Source organism: Phodopus roborovskii, unplaced genomic scaffold (assembly GCF_943737965.1).
Source record: "Phodopus roborovskii unplaced genomic scaffold, PHOROB, whole genome shotgun sequence".
Taxonomy (NCBI): Eukaryota; Metazoa; Chordata; class Mammalia; order Rodentia; family Cricetidae; genus Phodopus; species Phodopus roborovskii.
Genome location: NW_026126434.1, coordinates 23,892,825 through 23,911,038, shown reverse-complemented (window position 1 = coordinate 23,911,038; position 18,214 = coordinate 23,892,825). Strand labels below are relative to the sequence as shown.

The window sequence follows — 18,214 nt, the reverse complement described above, 5'->3', positions numbered from 1 at the left end:
TGTGTGTGCTAGGACTCAGACCCAGGTCTCCTACAAGAGCAGTAAGTGCTCTTAACAACTTACCTATCTCTCCAGTTCATTTTCTAGAATTTCTTGAAGATGCTGGTCCCTGACTTTTGGTTTCTATTGTTTCCCATGAGAAATATTTCAGCTTGTTTCCATTGCTTTGTGCACAAATCATCTTTTTTCCAATTGGCTCTTTCAAATACTTTTTTTTTTTTTTTGATCATTGTTTTTAATGGGGTAATTACAGTGTTTTCTGAGATTTTTTTAATACATCTATTTAGAATTTTGGCTTTATGAATTTATTATTTTTATCAAATTTTGGAAAATGTTGTCATTTCTCCAAATATTGTTAAAGTGTTTCTCCCTTTCTGGGAGGTGGGGATGGAGAGTGACAGGTGATAAGTGAATGCCACAGCCCTGTGGAGATGCACTGGACCCGGCATTTCTCTGTTCAGTGTGGATAACCACAGCTGCTTGTCTTGGTGGTCACATATCTCTCTTCTGCATTGTTAGTCTGCTTGTGTGGTTTTTGTTCTAGAACTCATTGTCGTCCTATGTCTAAGTTGCTGTGCTATCCTGCTTCCTGCCAGCATGACTTCAGTCTTCCACTGTCCACTTTTGGCTCTATCCTCTGCCATCCTGGGCTCTTTCTGTTGTTTGATTTTCCTACTTATTATAGATGTTATATTCTGAATGCTTTGCCTGCCTGTCATTTTTTTCTAAGATTCTATTTTTATTTTATGTGTATGCATGTTTAGTTACATGTATGTCTTTGCATCACATGTATGTTTTTGTACATTGGTTTTTCCTCCAGTCTTAAGTAAAAGATCTTTCTGGGTTGTATTTATTTCTCATTTAAACCAGAACATAGTTTTTGAATGCTATGAAAAAAAATTGCAAGTACTGCCTTTGGGATTCCCTAGTGGTTTAAGTTAAAAGGGGGACTGAAAGGGATTGATTGATTGGTTGGTGTAGTGTGTGTGTGTGTGTGTGTGTGTGTGTGTGTGTGTGTGTGTGTCACTGCACACAAGTGTCACTGCATGGGTAAGGAGGATAAAGGACAACTTTTAAGAGCTGGCTCTCTCTACCATATATATCCTAAGGGTCAGACTCAGATCACCAGCTTGGTGGCAAGTGCTTTAACTTGCTGAACCATTTCCCAGGCCTGAAAACAGAAGATTTTTTTGATGAGCCAGTAAAATCAGCATGAAGAATGGCTGGAAGTCCAAAGACAGTGAGGGAGAACTGTTAAAGTAGAGGGGAGGGCTTGTAGAGATGGCTCAGTGATTAAGAACACTGGTTGTGCCTCCTGATCCCAGCACCGACAAGGTGGCTCATAACCATCTGTAACTTCAGTGCTAGGGAATCTAACACTGTCTTCTGGTACGAGACACATATAATATAGTACACTGGCAAACATGCAGTTAAACACCCATCCATTCACATAAGATAAAAAACAAATAAATTGTGTGCATTAAAAGGGGTGTGTGTATTTAAACAATAGCTGTTTCTAAATGTGTTAACTCAAAATTTTGTGGGGTTAAGTTTTGTTGTTTTTGAACTCAGGGCATATGCTAGACAACTGCTTCATAGAAGCCAATCCTTGCATCTTGGTTTTGGCTTTTCTAAGTGTAAATGGGATTGTGAGTATGGTACATAGGGGTGATGAAGAATAGCCAACAAGAGGAAATCTGCTGTGGCGCCTTGACTGATGGGGGGGAGGTGCCTTCTTTGACCACCTGGGTTAGTCCTGGGAGAGGGAAGCAGAACTGACTGAATTGAGCAGCTTCTGCGCCCCTGTGAACTGGGGCAGTTTGAAGGAACTGAGGTGGTCTTCTCTTGGCTCTTATGTGAAGAATTCAAGGGTTATTGAGGTTGGATCAGGACCCTAGGGCTCCCAGAGGGCTACAGGGCAGCTTGGGAGGCTAGGTTCCTGGTTGGACCCATGACAGTGTCAGCCTTATGGAGCTTGGGCATAGAACCCTGACCAAAGCTCCTCCTTATTTGTGGACAGTGTCACCCAGGATGACCTCCTTGACCTTCAGGCTGGGGTGCTGTATCTCATGCCTTTGTATGCCAGAACATGCTGGGGCTGGGGTAGGTATAAAACTGAGCATGGCACTTAGGCTCAGACCTCTGGGCTTTTCTCCACTCCAGTCACTCTCTGGCTGCCCTGGTGTATTAACATGCTGTGGCTAGTGCCGCTTTGTTATTGATACCCTGTGCATTGGGGGGCTTGCCTTCACAGTGACTTATTTATTTTTAGGATACTGAAGTGTACAAAGCTACGGTAAAAGACGATCTCACCAAGTGGCAGAATGTTCTGAAAGCTCATAGCTCTGTGGACTGGTTAATAGTGGTAGTTGAAAATGATGCCAAGAAAAAAAACAAAACCAACATCCTTCCCCGAACTTCTATTGTGGACAAAATAAGAAATGACTTTTGTAATAAACAGAGTGACAGGTAAGTGTCTTGCATTTTACTCCCTTTGGTTAATGTCAGTGATAACCATTAACTCAGCTAGTCTAGAAAGCTACAGAGGAGTGCTGGGCACCACCCACTCCATCTGTCCTCTACAGTTCCTGGCCTAGCCGGTCATCTCCAAGTGTGTAGCCTAGAGGGAAAGGCTTCTGGGTCAAGTGACCCTGGGGAAGATCAGTCCTTGAATAGTTACAGAATTCCCTAAACAGCTTTTTAACTGTGGGACACACATTTCTCTGTTTATAGTCCATTTGTTAAAAGTTCCTGGGAGGAAGTTGCAAAACACCAACTTCATCCCTTCATTACAGTGGCTTACTGCCCATCTGTGCCTGCTTGAACTTCCTCTCTCTTTAGCACTGCTGTGCCCAGTTGGCCATATGCTAACCACAGGTGGGTCTCACAGTTTGGCACTGGAACCTGAACCCTTCCCTGGTGTTACAGGTTGTCATTTCCATGGTCACTACCACCAGTGGAAGGTTCCCATAAGAGCCTATAGGAGTATAACCAGCCTGTTTTGGGGGCCTGAAGGAGATGCTCTGGGGACAGGATGGGCCAGGAAGTGCAGGCTGTATAAAGTAAGTGGGAAAGCAGCCTAGGGCAGAGTGTTTTCCTCTGTGTGTCTTTAGAGCATTATCATCCTCTGTGCAACATTGATGCATACTGTTGTCAATATATTGTGAGTTTTCCATGAACTGTGTATCCCTGTGCCATTATGACTATATGTAGGAACATAATAGTACATTACATTAATAAGCCACATGTTATTTATAGAAATCTCCAGAACTGTTGGGCTCTTGTTTACTTACTGTTATTATAAACAACATTGTGCACATCCCTCCAGCTCAGATACTATGAATGTTCTTAACTATTTCCTTAGGATAAACCCCTTAAAGGGAAATTGTTTGGTTATAGGTTCTGTGCATTCTTCAAACCTTTGGCAAAATGCTGCTGAGTCAGATGTTGACTCAGTGATTGTTTGTGATGGTGGTAGCATCAGTGTATGAGGTCCTCCTTGTCACTCCTCCTCCATGTGCCCCTGTTAGCACCTGCTCTGGTATTCTGTGACCTGAGAGACACAGCTGGCCTCCTGGTCAGTCTTCATTTCTTACATCAGTAGCTGTGCTAGGCCCTACCTTCCTGAGTAATGCAAACAGATGATGACCTAGAGATCTAGGGAGTTGAAAGGTCTAACAAGGAAGGAATAAGGAAATTATAGTGTAATACAGTGTGGGGACTGATGGGTAGGCAGAGGGCTGCTGAAGGAAAGCCCTACCTCATTAGCGATGTTGTAGATTTCCATTCCTGCAGGGTGGGGACTACAGGAAACTGCTGCTATTCAGCAAGGTTGTTGGCAGCTGCAGCTCCTGGAGTGCCTTAGGATAAGTACTGAACTGGCGGGTGGATAGCAGCTCTTGTTGGGAGATGACTTCAGGGGGCTGGCCCTGCACTCTTTTCCTCTGTGAGGGATCAGTGCCTCCTGGGTAGGTTAGGGGAGTGACAGCTTTTCTGTGTTGCCTTACCTTTTTGGTGGTTGCATGAAGGCTGCTGTTCCCTGAGAGGATGTGTTGGAGCACAGAGTTGGTTCATTTTGCTGTTTGCTAGCAACTTGATACAATTTTTCTTAAGGACTGTTGATGCCCATTGCATCAAGGATTTAAAATCGTTTAAGTTTAGGTTTATATGCACCATGGGCACAGTCTCCTTGCAGTTAAATTGCATCACACCTGTCTGTCATCTGTTTATGTCCTGTATCTTAATATTGTCCTTACTGAGCTGTAGTGTGGTGATAGAAGCATATCTACGGGGAGGGTTAGGGCTCCCTGCAGGGGTCTCCCAGGATGTACTTCAGTGAGCAGTGGAGTGGGTTCAGTGTGGAAAAGATGTCAGGTGAATAAGAGAGTGTTAGAGGGACAAGAAGGACATGGCATCCTCAGTGACTCTGACTGGAGTAAGGAGAGTTGAAGCCCAGTCCTGCAGTTGGGCTGTGGTCCTCCCATCCCAAGATGAAGTATCTTAGTTTCATTCTGTTGCTATAAAGAGCTGGTAGAGTTTGTAAGGCATGTGAGAACAAGGGTTGGGAACTTAGAATAGTGTGGCTCCTGTATCACAACCAGCCTTGCAGGGTTCACTCCTTTTTAGTCCCACCCTGACTCTTATCCATTCTATTGCAGACTTTCCTTGAACCTTTTGCGGTGCTTCCTGCCCAAGCAGCAATGAACTGCTTTGGCCACTCCCTGATGGTTTTCACTGATTGAAGAAGGAAAGCAGGAGAGGCAGAGGGGAATTTGGGAAGGAGGTTTTCCCAGACTGCCCTTCATGTCTTTGCAGGTGTGTTGTGCTGTCTGACCCCTTGAAGGACTCTTCTAGAACTCAGGAATCCTGGAATGCCTTCCTGACCAAACTCAGGACGCTGCTGCTCATGTCTTTCACCAAAAACCTGGGCAAGTTTGAAGATGACATGCGGACCTTGAGGGAGAAAAGAACAGAGCCAGGCTGGAGCTTCTGTGAATACTTCATGGTTCAGGTACTGGCACCCTCTTGACTGTATGAGGCAGCTCTCAGGCTAGTTCCTAGTGGCTTTCTGAGTCGACCATGTAGCTAGCACAGAGTGGGCGTTCCCATTGTAAGCAGATGACCATGAGTTCTGTAGGTCTCCTGCTGCCTCACAGCTCAATACTGCCCTACCTTGTTCTGGTCATTCTGGTCATTGGGCTCATCTTTGTTTTATTTGGACCAGGAACTTCTAAAGTCTGCTGTGAGTTAGACAGGGGTGCCAGCATTGGGAATGACTAATATGGATGTGCTGGTTCACTGTTGTCCAGACTGTGGTTGAGGGAGGGTTTCTGGGAACATCCCCTGGCTCCAGTAAAGGATTGTGTATAGCTGGCTCTTTACTGGAATTCACCAAATTATTTAGACTTTTGAAATTGTTGCTTACAATCAGCCTTTTGTTTTTGAAGGGGAAAATTTGTGGGTGCATAGAAGGGATGTGAGTATGGAGGTTCCGTGTGATGCAGAGCTGTAGCAGCACAGGGACTGGGATCTTGCTCTTGGGATGTCTGCTTTTCTTCATCATCTTTTGATGAAAAAGCATAAGTGTCATGTTTAGATGTCAGTCATACTCATTGCTGAAGAAATAATAAAAGACCCACTCTGCTTAGAAATTGATTTTATTTCTTATTCTGAAGTATCTAAGGGAATTAGGGAGGTTTAGCACTTGTGAGGAGATTTGACTGTGCTTATTGTTCTCTGTGATTGTAGACATCTTTCTGATGGCCCTGTCTCCTCACTTTTTAAGCTTATTAACTTAGTCTTGGAATTACAGATGAGGAAGGGGAATGGCTAGGTGAAGACAAATTGCCTGGAGTAGGGTGGAGGTCAGTTTGAACCATCCATAATGGAAGGGTGGATGGATGGATGAATAGATGGGTACTTGGATGGATACATGGATGCATAGGTGGGTGGATAGATAGATGATAAATGGGTAGAAGAGTGGGTGGATTGATGAAGAGTTAGATTCAGGGACTGGAGAGATGGCTCAGCAGTTAAGAACACTGGCTGCTCTTGTAGAGGGCCTGGATTTAATTTTCAGCACCTGCCTGGCAGCTTGAAACTGTCTGTAACTACCTCCAAGAGGAACTGACACCTTCTTCTGGCCTCCTTGATCACTGCATACACTGCATACATAGACATACATGCAAGTGAAACACCATATACATAAAGTAAGAAGAGTTAGGTGCATGGATGAAATTCAAGTAAGGGCTGTCTAGTTAATAGTATTGTGCAAACATTGATTTCAGAATTTGAGACTGGTACTACAGTTACATGAGGTGTTAATATGGCAGGAAGCTGACTAAGAATTCTGAACAAACCACTGTTTTCTTGGCAACATTTCTGTAAGTCTAAAAGTTCAGATTAAAAGCAAGAAAGCAACCATGGAGTGAATGGGGGGAAAGAGCCCAACATATGCCATGCCATGGCTTGAGGACATTGTGTGCTGCATGCCTAGACAAGCTTCCTGGAGCAGCCTATTTCACACACAGGCCATGAAGAGAGGTTACCAAGGCCATGGAGGGGATGGTCAAGTTGTATAATAGTGACTGATCTGCAACTTGAGGGGATGAAAAGGTTATGGATGTTGCTTGTACTTAGTGTGGATGTATTTTACACTGATATATAGTTAAGCTGGTGCAGACCAGCCAGGCATGTAATCCTAGTATTAGAGAGACTGGAGACAGGAATATCACAATTTTGAAGCCAGCCACCTGGACCAAATAATGAGAGCCTATCTTGAAAGGAAAATCAAATATTACAATTGAAAAAGATAAATTTACTGCATTGTTCAGCCTGCAAAGCACTTGACAAAAAAAAAAAAAAAAAAAAAAAAAAAAAAGAAAGAAAGAAAGGAAAGGAAGGGGATGGAAGGGAAAGGGAAGGAGAAGGAAAAGTCAGAAGAATCTAGCAGTGTCTCTGAGGTACTGTCCAGCAGTATTTGCAGAGGCAGCAAGACACAGAACTGGAGGGGGTCCTGGACTTCGAAGGTCAAGACAGCTGCTTCCCTGCAACTTCCCTCTGGGTTACAGGATAACAGCTGAACTCACAGCCTAGTTACTGTGCCAGGAGTGTGCTGCATTTGCAGATGGGAGTTTAGTCCTCATACAGAAACTCTCCATAGGGAACCTTTATTATCCAGATAAGCAGCCAGATGAGGACCCCGAGGCCCAGACTTCTGGTCAACCCAGCTGCAACTGGGAGAGCTAATGAGGCTGGAATCTGGATCTGAAGTGGGCCGTGGGTTCCATCTGTGTTCCTGATCCCTTTCCAGTGAGTGCCATATGGGACTCCAGGCCAAAGATTATAACCATAGGAGGTGGATGAGTACATCAGTGTAGATTTATTCAGATGTGTTTGGTCCTCTCTGGCTTTTACTTTTACAATAAAGCAAAATTTAATTACAGTGATGGAAATCAGGAAAAAAGTCACCCCTGGCTATCTCTGTCCATTCTTTCATTTAACAAATACTAAGCAGCTGTTTGTGCTGCACACATCAGTGCCAGGGAGATGTCCACACATCACTTTGATTAATCTACTGTAAATCTACTGATCAGAGTGGAGAAGGAAGGCATCAACAGCCAGGAGTCAGGAGTGCTAGGGCCTCAAGTAGAAGCCTGTCAGAACAGGGACACAAACAGCCTGTGAGAGGCCAACGAGGAAGCTGTGTGGAGATTAGGAGGAAGAGTCAACATTCTAGCTCAAGAAAAGAGACTGCTGTGTGTCTGGAAGAATGAGAGGCCAGATAACACTGAAATGGGTATCACTGTGGTCAGCTGTGTGCAGTGCTGCTGGAAGGCTAGACCTGTGTGAGTGGGTACTGATGTGGTGGTAACCATTGGCCCAGCATCTTTCACAGTACTGTCTGCTCTCCACAACCGATGTGGCTTCAGGAGCTGATTGGTGTTTTTGGTGACAGGAGGAGCTTGCCTTTGTCTTTGAGATGCTGCAGCAATTTGAAGATGCCCTGGTACAGTACGATGAGCTGGATGCCCTGTTCTCACAGTATGTGGTCAACTTTGGGGCTGGGGGTGAGTAGATGTTTCAACCACCAAGCTGTTGCTCAGCTCTTGCCCTACTTTTCATTTCAGCTAGTTTGTCCTGCAATTATTTCCTGTTGTTTACGTAAATTATAAAAGGTACTCTCATTCCTGTTGGAAGTAAAATGAGAGATAATTAAGAATTAGTCACTGTCACTTTTAGAGGAATCTCAAGTAGTAAAAGTGTTTACAGATCTACTTTCAGGTTACATAGTTTCTGAGGAGAGTAGAAATCCTTCTCTGCAGCCCTCAGAGTTCCTTCTGTGAGTTTACTATGACATCATCACAGTATCGCCATTGATCTTTCAAGTGCTCAAGTGGTTCTAAATTCTTCATTTCAAATTGCAAAGTTAGCACAATGAAAACACATAAAAAGAAAATAAATGAAAGCTGGGGAGTTAGTCAGTGTACTGCAACACACTCAGTTAAACATAAGGACTTGATTTCGAACCCCAGAACTCATCAAAGGCTGAATGTGGTGGTGCATGCTTGTAGTCCTGTGGCAGGGCCTCACTGCTCAGCTACTGTACCCATTCAGCAATTTCTGGGTTCAGTGAGAGAACCTGCCCTAAAAAAATAAGAGAGTAGTTGAAGATACCCAACAATGATCTCTTGTGTATATGTGTGTATGTGTGTGATCCAACAAATAGGTACACACATATACACAAAAGTAAAAGAACTGTCTGGGTGGTGGTAGCACATGCCTTTAATTCCAGCACTTGGGAGGCAGAAGCAGGCAGATCTCTTGAGTTTGAGGACAGCCTGGTCTATAAAGTGAGTTCTAAGACAGCCAGAGCTTACACAGAGAAACCCTGTCTTGAAAACAACAAAATAATAAGGAAGCCAGAAGGCGTTGGATTCCCTGGAGCTGGCAAATTGTGAACCAACCTGATGTGGGTGCTGGGAACTGCACTCAGGTCCTCTGCAAGAGCAGCAAGCACTCTTAACCACTGAGCCATCTCTCTAGTCCTTGTTGAAACACTTTTTCTTTCTTGTTAACACTGTCATGACATCTCTCTAAGCTGCCCAACTCAGTGCCCAGCTGTTTCTATTAAAGGATGCACAGTATTTGAGCTTTCTCCTAAGAGTCTGTGCAGATGTCCCCTGGTACTACACCTTGGGTTGTTTTCTGCTTGCCCTCCCGATCCCCAGGCTAAGCTAGACATGTTTTTAAGACCCTTGTCAGTGGTCAGTGTGTCTGAAGGAAGCAGTGATGTCCAGGGACTGTAGCACCAGCTGAGAACCTGCAGAATGGTGAGTTATGGGGACAGTCAACTTACCCGGGCCTGTTCTAATTCTGAGATGGTTCTGAAAGTGTCTCTCATTGACCCTGCTCCAGACCAATCCTTAAATAGTTCAGGTGTCTTACTCTGCTAATATTCAGATACCAATCTATTACCAAAGGAATTAGAAATGTAAACTATTTCTCACATTTATTTATTTAAGGATTTATTTATTTATTTATTTATTTTTTATGTGCATTGGTGTTTTGCCTGAATCTATATCTGTGCAAGGATGCCAGATCTCCTGGAACAGGAGTTACAGACAGTTGTAAGCTGCCATGTAGGTACTGGGAATTGAACCTGCATCCTTTGGAAGAGCAACCAGTGATCTTAACCACTGAACCATTTCCCCAGCCCCTCTCACATTTATTTTTATGTTACATATCCTTATGATAGATACACCTCTCTTAAATATAAAATTGTTTTTACATTTCACACAATTTATTTGTTTGTCTTACATTTACAAATAAATGCATGGACAATTTAAAAATCTAAGAATAAGCCCTGACCAAGTTTTGTAGTTGAATGAAAGGATTACTTCATTGTAGGCTTCTGGAGGGCCACCTGGTCCCCAGGCACAGCTCTGGATGCAGTTAGGAGCAAGTCAGAATCCTGCCTTCATGGGCGGCCCTTGTGAATATGACTGAAATGAGCTTCATTTGCAGAAGGAGTAGTCATGGGCATGGAAGGGGGTTTGAGGAAAGGGATGGCTGACACCACCCTGCTTGGGAGGTGTCATTTTCCCAGAGGCCTGAGTAGAGCATGACAATGACCATAAAACACCCAGTTGGACAATGGAAACTGCCTGTGTAGTGTCACCCAGGCTTGATACAGCAGTTTCACTTAGATGATCATAGTGGTTGTGATCAGGGAGGCCATAAGCTATGGTTGACAGGTGATCTGCCAAATGATGTCAGTCACTAGGTTGAGCATGGAGTGGTTGTGAGGTTAAATCATACAGATGAAATAACTTTTATTATAGATTGTTTAAATATAATTATTTATTTGTGTTTTATGAACATTGGTGTTTTGCCTTTATGTATGTCTGTGTGAAGGTGTTGTATCATCTGGAACTGAAGTTATAGACAGCTGTGAGCTGCCCTGTGGGTGCTGGGATTTGAAACTGGGTCCTCTGGAAGAATAGCAATTGCTTTTAACCGCTGAGCCATCTTTCCAGCCCCATATCATATTTAGTATCAAGGCTATAACTTAGACTTGGGGACCTTGTTGAGAAGCTGACAGGAAGTGCCTTTTCTCTGGTTGCTTGCACCCTCCTCCCTGTTTCTTCATCCTGGCATCTAGTACCTCCACTCAGGGAGCTGGTAGGAGGAATTACAAGTGAGTAAGACAAGTACCAGATGGTCAGGCAGGTAAGGCAGCCCAGTGCTTCTCACTGGGATTATTGATGTTCTTCAGCTTGTGAGCATCAAGGTAGCTTTACCTATACAGGACCTCTTGGGCGTGGTAGGATGCTATGTACTGTATTTAGCCACCAATGCCATAATCCAAGTGAGTGTGTTTATGGGAGCCACCCCATCTCAAAGCACCAGCTGATTGGTGGAGCAGGAGTCCAGTGGGAGTTGGTTGGAAAGGTGCCTGCTCCTGCATGAGACATGGAGGTCCTGGGACTGGGTAGGAGTGTTAGGTGAAGTGCCTCCAGTCCACATCTTTCATGATGTGTGTTTATTTAGATGGTGCCAACTGGCTGACTTTTTTCTGCCAGCCAGTGAAGAGCTGGAATGGACTGGTGCTCCGCAAGCCCATAGACATGGAGAAGCGTGAGTTGATACAGAGGCAAGAAGCCACACTGCTGGACCTGCGAAGCTACCTATTCTCCCGCCAGTGCACCTTGCTCCTCTTCCTGCAGCGGCCGTGGGAGGTGGCTCAGCGTGCCCTGGAGCTGCTGCACAGCTGTGTGCAGGAACTGAAGCTCTTAGAAGTGAGTTGGCTCTTCTCTCCACGTACCCTGGGAAGCATGAGACCTTGTGTATGTGTGAGGAAGCCAGAGAGTGTCAGAGAGGGGTTGATTGTGTCCTGTGGTGATAGAAATGTCTTAATCCCTTTAGAGGATAATTCACCTAGGGGATACTGATCTCTTCCCTGCCTGGAGTCATGCACGCTTTAGTAAGTTGGTGGTTCAGAGACCTCTTCACCCAGAAAATTCACATGTGCAAACATTTCTCAGTTGAGACCTACAAAGTTCCTTTCGTAGAGCCATAGGATATTGCTACATAACCTTCGCCCAGGGGCACGTCATCCCATGACCTGCTGCACACTTCCCAAGAGAGATAACACATCAGTTACATTGCCCTTGCTGTGAACAACTGCCTGAATCAACTTACAGGAAATACTTTTGGCTCATGCACTGTGACAGTGAGAGAGTCTGGTGGAGGCTCCTCACATCTCAGAATCGGGAACAGAACAAGCCAGACCTGGGGGCCAGTTTCCCCTAGTGACCTACTCTACCAGCTGGACCCCATCTACTAAAGGTAACACAGTCTCCCAGGTAGTGCTGCCAGCTGGAGGATAGTTCAAAACATAAGCCTGTGGGAGACTCTTAGATTCAGGACATAGGTATAAGTTTGCTCCATTAGCTAAAATGTTGGTAAGGTAGTATTTCATAGTACGTAACATATATATATATACCCTAAATGACAGGCCTAGCGTGTCTTTGAAATAATCTTAAAAACTTAAGGCATTTCGTGGACGTGTGTGAGGAGAGTGCATGTTGTGGTTGTATACCTATTGCTCTCCACTGTATTTCTTTAAGACAGAGTCTCTTGTGGCTGGAGAGATGATGGCTCCACAGTTAAAAGCTCTGGCTGTTCTCCCAGAAGACACAGGTTTGATTCTCAGGACCCACACGTAGCTCTTTACCATCTATAACTCTAGTTCCAAGAGATCCAGTGCCCTCTTCTGGCCTTGTTGGGCACCATGCACACATGTGGTGTTTAGATATACAGACAGACAGAACAAGACACTCTTTTACATAAAATACAATAATAATATTAATGAATAATAATAATACAGGCCTCTCACCAAACCAGAAATTCACCATTTTGGTTAGGGTGACTGGTCAGTGAGCTCCCAGGATCTAACTGTCTCTATCCCACACCCTCCATTCCTGAGGCTGCATCATGTGCAGCCATGCCTGGATTTTTATGTGGATACTGGGGGTTTGAATGCAGGCCTCAGGCTTTGAATGGAAGCAATCTCACCCATTAAGCCATCTCCATGGTACCCCCTCTTTCCATCTCCATGGTACCCCCTCCTTCTTTTTACCCAATTATTTTTTTCCAAATTATTTTTCTTATATGTAATCAAGTAAGTAGGAAAAATAATTCTCCATGGTGAAACATGATTCTCCTGGACACCTGTGATGACACTGGTGGAGGGACTCTGCTGTAGTGAGTGGTTCTCTGTGCAGTCCTGCTCCAGGAGTCTTTCTTTCTCCTGTGTGTTCAGGGGAGATGGCATGGTCACTTAGACTCACAGACTTGCAGCCTGTAGTGATGATGCCTCTTAGTGAAGAACTTCCCTTTTCACCGTAGTGTGGAAGGTGAGGATACTGCCATCCTGAGGCATGCTCTTGTAGGGTCTTAGTGAGCCCTGAGTGTGGCCTGCTTCTGATGAAAGCTGTGCGACTGTGAAGGGAGCTTTTTCTGTGCTAGGATGCAAGTGAGTAATCTCACCCTTCAGAAACTGGCTGTGCTGTCATCTACAGCAACCCCGAAGGCACCCCTAGTTCTTGAGGCCCTTCAAGATTCTTTACTGTCTGGGCTCAGGGGTTCTGAAAGGAGGCTGTTGGGAGTCTGTCTCATGAGCACAAGGTGGCCATCACATGGCACCAGTGCAGAATTTACTAACGTTTCACTTTAAGTAGATCCAAGTAGCATGGTCACCAAAACTAAGTTATCAGCTACAAGATAAATCATGTCAGTCATCAGTGGTGGCATATTTCTGTTTCACAGATTGGGGGAAGGTGAAACTTAGAGTTGATTGTAAAAGATATGTACTTTTGCAGTCCAGAGGCCTTCTTGGGGCTGTCACCAGTTGTGATGATGCTCCAGGCAAACTCGAGATGTTGTGTAGAGTCTGTCATGTGTGTCCCAGTGTGCATCTGCCTAAGCTACAGGAATTCTTTAATTCTAACACCTCTTTGATCTGTTGTCAAATGTTCAACTGTCGCTATTGAATGTCATTGATGTCCTTTCTGCTTTGTTGAACATTCTGTTGTTAGTGTGACCATAAAGTCACCTGAGGTCCTGGTGCACCTCTCCATCCTTCTATACAGATGTAGCCAGGCCTCGTGCTAAGCCAGGTGACAGCTTTTCATAGGCATTTTTGTTTATATTCTATGTAGTGTTTGCTTGCATGTAGGTCTGTGGACCACATATAAGCTTGGTGCCCTTGGAGGCCAAAAGAGAGCATTGGATACCTAGGACTAGAGTTATTTGGGTCATGAACTACCATGTGAGTTCTGGGAATTGAACCTGGATCATCTGAAAGAGCAGTAAGTGCTTTTAACTTCTGAGCCAACTCTCAAGTTCCCATAGGCTTTTCTTAATAAGGTTTTAAAGTTATGTAACTGAAAATTGTATATGCGCTAGGTCCTTTATAATCACCAGACACATGAGTCAAAAATATGTTTGCATACAGCTTACTCCTATCTCTCGCTTGTGATAGGTTATCCTTCTGTAACTTTGTGGAGCATGGCCATATTACACTGTCTGAGAGCTGAAAACTCTGAGTACATAGGTTTGTGCTTACAGCACCCTCATGTGCCCCCTGCTTATGCCTCACAGGTCTCTGTCCCTCCCGGTGCTCTGGATTGCTGGGTGTTTCTTAGCTGTCTGGAGGTGTTGCAGAGGATAGAAGGTTGCTGTGACCGGGCACAGATAGACTCCAACATTGCCCACATGGTGGGGCTGTGGAGCTATGCAATGGAAAAGGTACCTGCTGCTGTGTGTGATATGTTGCATTATTTCTAAGGGGCTGTGCGGCAGACAATGGGCTGTTTGGAGAAACCTAGCTATTTAGACTAGTTTAGATATGCTCATGACCTCACAGGGTGCCTGGGCACAGCCATGGAGTCATAGTTTCTTAGTTATTTCCAGCTTGTTTAGTAGATGGCAAGTGAGACAGTGTCAGTGTCAGGGATGGGCAAGTAAGAAGGTGCAGTGGGCATGTAGACATGCAGGTATGGGCCAGTGTGTGCGGTGGGTGGCAGGGACAGTGGGGGAGGGGTACACAGAGCAGTGGTTTAAAAAGTAGGCACAGTTAGCTGAAAGACAGAGAGAGTATTAACAGCCTCAGCTCTGTTCTGGAACTAACCTGGAAAAGATGTAAGCCTGCTGCAGTCCCAGGCAGGAGTCATTTAGATGAGAAATCCAAGTTTCTTCCAAACTGAAATTATGGGTTTCCCTCAACAGCTGAAGTCCTTAGGGTATCTGTGTGGACTTGTGTCAGAAAAGGGACCCAACTCAGAAGATCTCAACAGGACAGTTGATCTTCTGGCGGGATTAGGAGCTGAGAGACCTGAAACAGGTACGCTTGCTGCTGAAGCGTAGTGGAGAATGCCCGAAGTAAGAGCGCACTGCCAGGTGGGACTCGGTGAGGGTGTGGGTCTCTGTCCCCATTTGAAAGTCATTTCCCCATCTGAGTGTTCGTAGTCATGTTTCTGAGAAGTCCAATCTCAGCAGTTTTACGGGAAGGTCCTGGGCTGTCTCAAATTGGAAAGGAAGGGCATCATAATGTGGATCACACTGGTAAGAGTCAGGTGAGGTCACCACTCTGAGGGCTGAAAGTGAGTGTGATACATGTGACCATTCATGCTGCTGCTGAGTAAAGACACTTAGTACCCTTGTGTTTCAGCCAACACAGCTCAGAGCCCTTATAAGAAACTCCAGGAAGCCCTGTCATCAGTAGAAGCCTTTGAAAAGCACTACTTGGTAAGTATGGCAAGAGCCCCCAGTCTACCCACAGAGCCACTCAGTCCTAGCTGGTTTTGTTCTTCTGCATGGTCTTCTGAATTGAATGAGCTGGTACTTTAAACCCCTTAGTGTTGGCCCTAGTAGTTTATTTGGTACACTGGGGAACTCTGTATAAAAACAGGGTAATTGCTCACATGTTCATTAGTGCCCCTGATACCATAATTGTACACACACACAACATTGAAATACTTAAAATTTTGTTCCACATAGGTTTTCCCCTCTAGTAAATAGAGACGTAAGAACAGATAATGAGTAATGAATACCTTTCTTTGTCAAAAGTGCCTACTTGTGCTTGGGCAGAGTTATCATGTTTGGTTTTAAAGGTTCAATTTGAGAGATTCCAGGAAGTAATGAAGGTAGACCATGAACTGGGAAGCATCTGTCAATCTGTTGTGATGGTGTTCCCAAGAGTGCCGGGACGGGTATTTACAGACAGAAGCAGTGAGGAAGCTAAGTGGGCTGCGCTGTGTGAGTTCATGGCTCTCTTTTATCACGTGCTTCATAACACAAGCACAAGTTGTTGACTTTGTATGGAAATAATGGCATGTCCTGTGACAATGTGAGAGTAGAGACCAGGTGAAAACTGTTAATCACAGTGTCTTGCTGCAGCATTGGATAAAGTCAATATAAGGTATGCCCTAAAAGTTTAAGTACAGGTCTGGAGGGAGGTCTCGGTGCTTAAGAACATGTAGTGTTTATGCAGAGGACCCAAGTTCTTTTCTCAGGACCCATAGTGAATGAATGGCCTGTAACTATCTCCAGGGGAATCCAATGCTTCTAGCCTCCTCCTGCACCTGTACACAAGCACATACCCTCACCCACATACATGTAATTAAAAACAAACAAACAAACAAAACCTTAAAAATAAACTTGTGCATAATTGTGCTTTTCTTTTCCTCAGGACTTGTCCCATGCCACCATTGAGATGTATACAAGTATTGGGAGGATTCGATCTGCCAAGCTTGTTGGAAAAGATCTGGCAGAATTTTACATGTAATTGATGGTGACCTCTTTGATTTTAAGCATTTTACATACATACGAGAAGATTTATACACAGAGTTAGTGTAAAGTTTTGCATAACTTGGTAGAGGGGAACAGGTAGAATCCATTAACCAGTCATCGTTTTGTCTATGAGTTTCTTCCAGAACCACATGGGGAGGTTTTTGGCTTATTACATTCATTGTTAATGATCTTTGACCTGCTATATTTAATTAACTTTAATGACACATATCCAGATATACATGCACAAAACACTGTAATTAACTTTAGTGAATAATGAGAAGTACCTCAGAGCCTGCCTTCCATGTCATTAAACAATATTTGGCCATGTAGTCTTTCTCTAGAGTGTATCACGGACCCACTGGATGCAGGTGGGAGGGATGAGCTGGGGGTGAGCACAGAAACCTGCTATAGCATTAAGAGTTTGCATGTAATAAAACTGGTCTGCTGAAGAAAATCAAGCTTAGCCTGGCACAGTGGGATTCAATTTCAAAGCTGTGCAAAGAGATAGCAGTTATAGAGAGGAAGGGGAGCTGTGTATTTGAAACAAAATTTTGAAATCTTTGTTTAAAGTACTTTTAGTAGATGAAACAAAAAGAACTGGTCAGGATTGCTCAATAGGGACCTGTAGATGCCTAAGTGACTCCGTGTTTTCTGGAGCAGCCATCCCTCACCTAGCTCATTCATGGCAGGGCTAGAGCTGTGAGCAAGTTCAAGGAGTCATGTTCCACTCCTGCACTTGGGGAAAGCTGTCTGTCTTTGGGTGCTGTGCATTTAACGTACTTGACTGCTGCAGAATCCAAAGGCACAGAATCCCAATGCCAAGCACTAGCCTGCTAGTTAGGATCTGGAGACCCAGTTGAGCTTAGCCACATACTAGCTGAATGACAGTTGGCCTTCCTCTTCTTGTTATTGGAGATTTAGAGTGCTTTCTAGCAGTAGAGGTTATAAATGAAGAGATATGGAAAGTTCTAGACCTTCACAAAAGCAAAAACAGGGATTTGCAGGAGAACCAAAAGAATCCAGGAAAAAAAAAATGTATATTTTGGGGAGTTTAAATTTTACTTAATTTGAGAAACATTAATTTGGGACTTACGAATTCTAATTATGTCTGAAGTAGTGGAAATGGAGGTTCCTCCCCAAGGATACTCTGGAGAACTTGGCAGTATTGGCTTCTGGCTAGCTCAGCATCCTAGCCTCTGGGGAAGAAATGGGAGCCCTAGGCTCCCAGAAGTATAACAGGCCCTGGCAAATTTGCACTGTAAACTTAATTTGGTTTTATTCTGTGCATTGTTGTAGTTTCCTTGGACCTAGAAAGCCTTTCTCCTTGGTATTGCTTGCCTAATCTTTGGTGCCCTCAGTATCTGAAACCAGCTTGTATCTGTCCAGTCATAGCTGACCTATGCTAGTGTCAAGATGCCAGAGCAACAGCATGTTATCACCATGAATCCACTGCTCACATGGTGTGCCCTGGAAGTTCTCATAGGAGGGTGGTGGGGAGGACTATGGACATGTGTCATATGGAGGTCTGTAATGCTGGCCCTTGTGATGCCTAACAAGCTTCTGTTTGCTAACTTTGCAAGGAGGAAAAGGTCACCACAGAAGGCAGAAATGTATCTTCAGGGAGCTTTGAAAAATTACCTGGCTGAGGGCTGGGCCCTGCCTGTCACACACACAAGGAAGCAGCTAGCTGAGTGCCAAAAACACCTTGGGCAAATGGAAAAGTATCCTTTGAGTCCAACGTTGAGTCCAACAAGAAGTCACTGTCTAATTGTATGGTGGCTTACAACTGAGTGTGCTGGCAACTCCTAGTCATAGGGGAAAGAGAGCTCTGCTTCACTGGGGGTACTGTAGAGTGTAG

General features: G+C 44.4%; 1 protein-coding gene across 2 annotated transcripts in view; it reads left to right on the top strand.

Annotated features, from left to right (window-relative positions):
• The window catches only part of Trappc10 (trafficking protein particle complex subunit 10), a 62,476-nt gene that overhangs the window by 22,019 nt on the left and 22,243 nt on the right, over positions 1-18,214 (top strand). For both annotated transcript variants that reach the window (XM_051187019.1, XM_051187020.1), the window contains 9 exons: positions 2,273-2,469; positions 4,816-5,011; positions 7,958-8,069; positions 11,053-11,300; positions 14,167-14,313; positions 14,794-14,908; positions 15,236-15,312; positions 16,256-16,347; positions 17,937-18,077. In XM_051187019.1, coding sequence (XP_051042976.1) covers positions 2,273-2,469; positions 4,816-5,011; positions 7,958-8,069; positions 11,053-11,300; positions 14,167-14,313; positions 14,794-14,908; positions 15,236-15,312; positions 16,256-16,347; positions 17,937-18,077 — 1,325 coding nt within the window. The remainder of the gene's footprint in view (positions 1-2,272; positions 2,470-4,815; positions 5,012-7,957; positions 8,070-11,052; positions 11,301-14,166; positions 14,314-14,793; positions 14,909-15,235; positions 15,313-16,255; positions 16,348-17,936; positions 18,078-18,214) is intronic.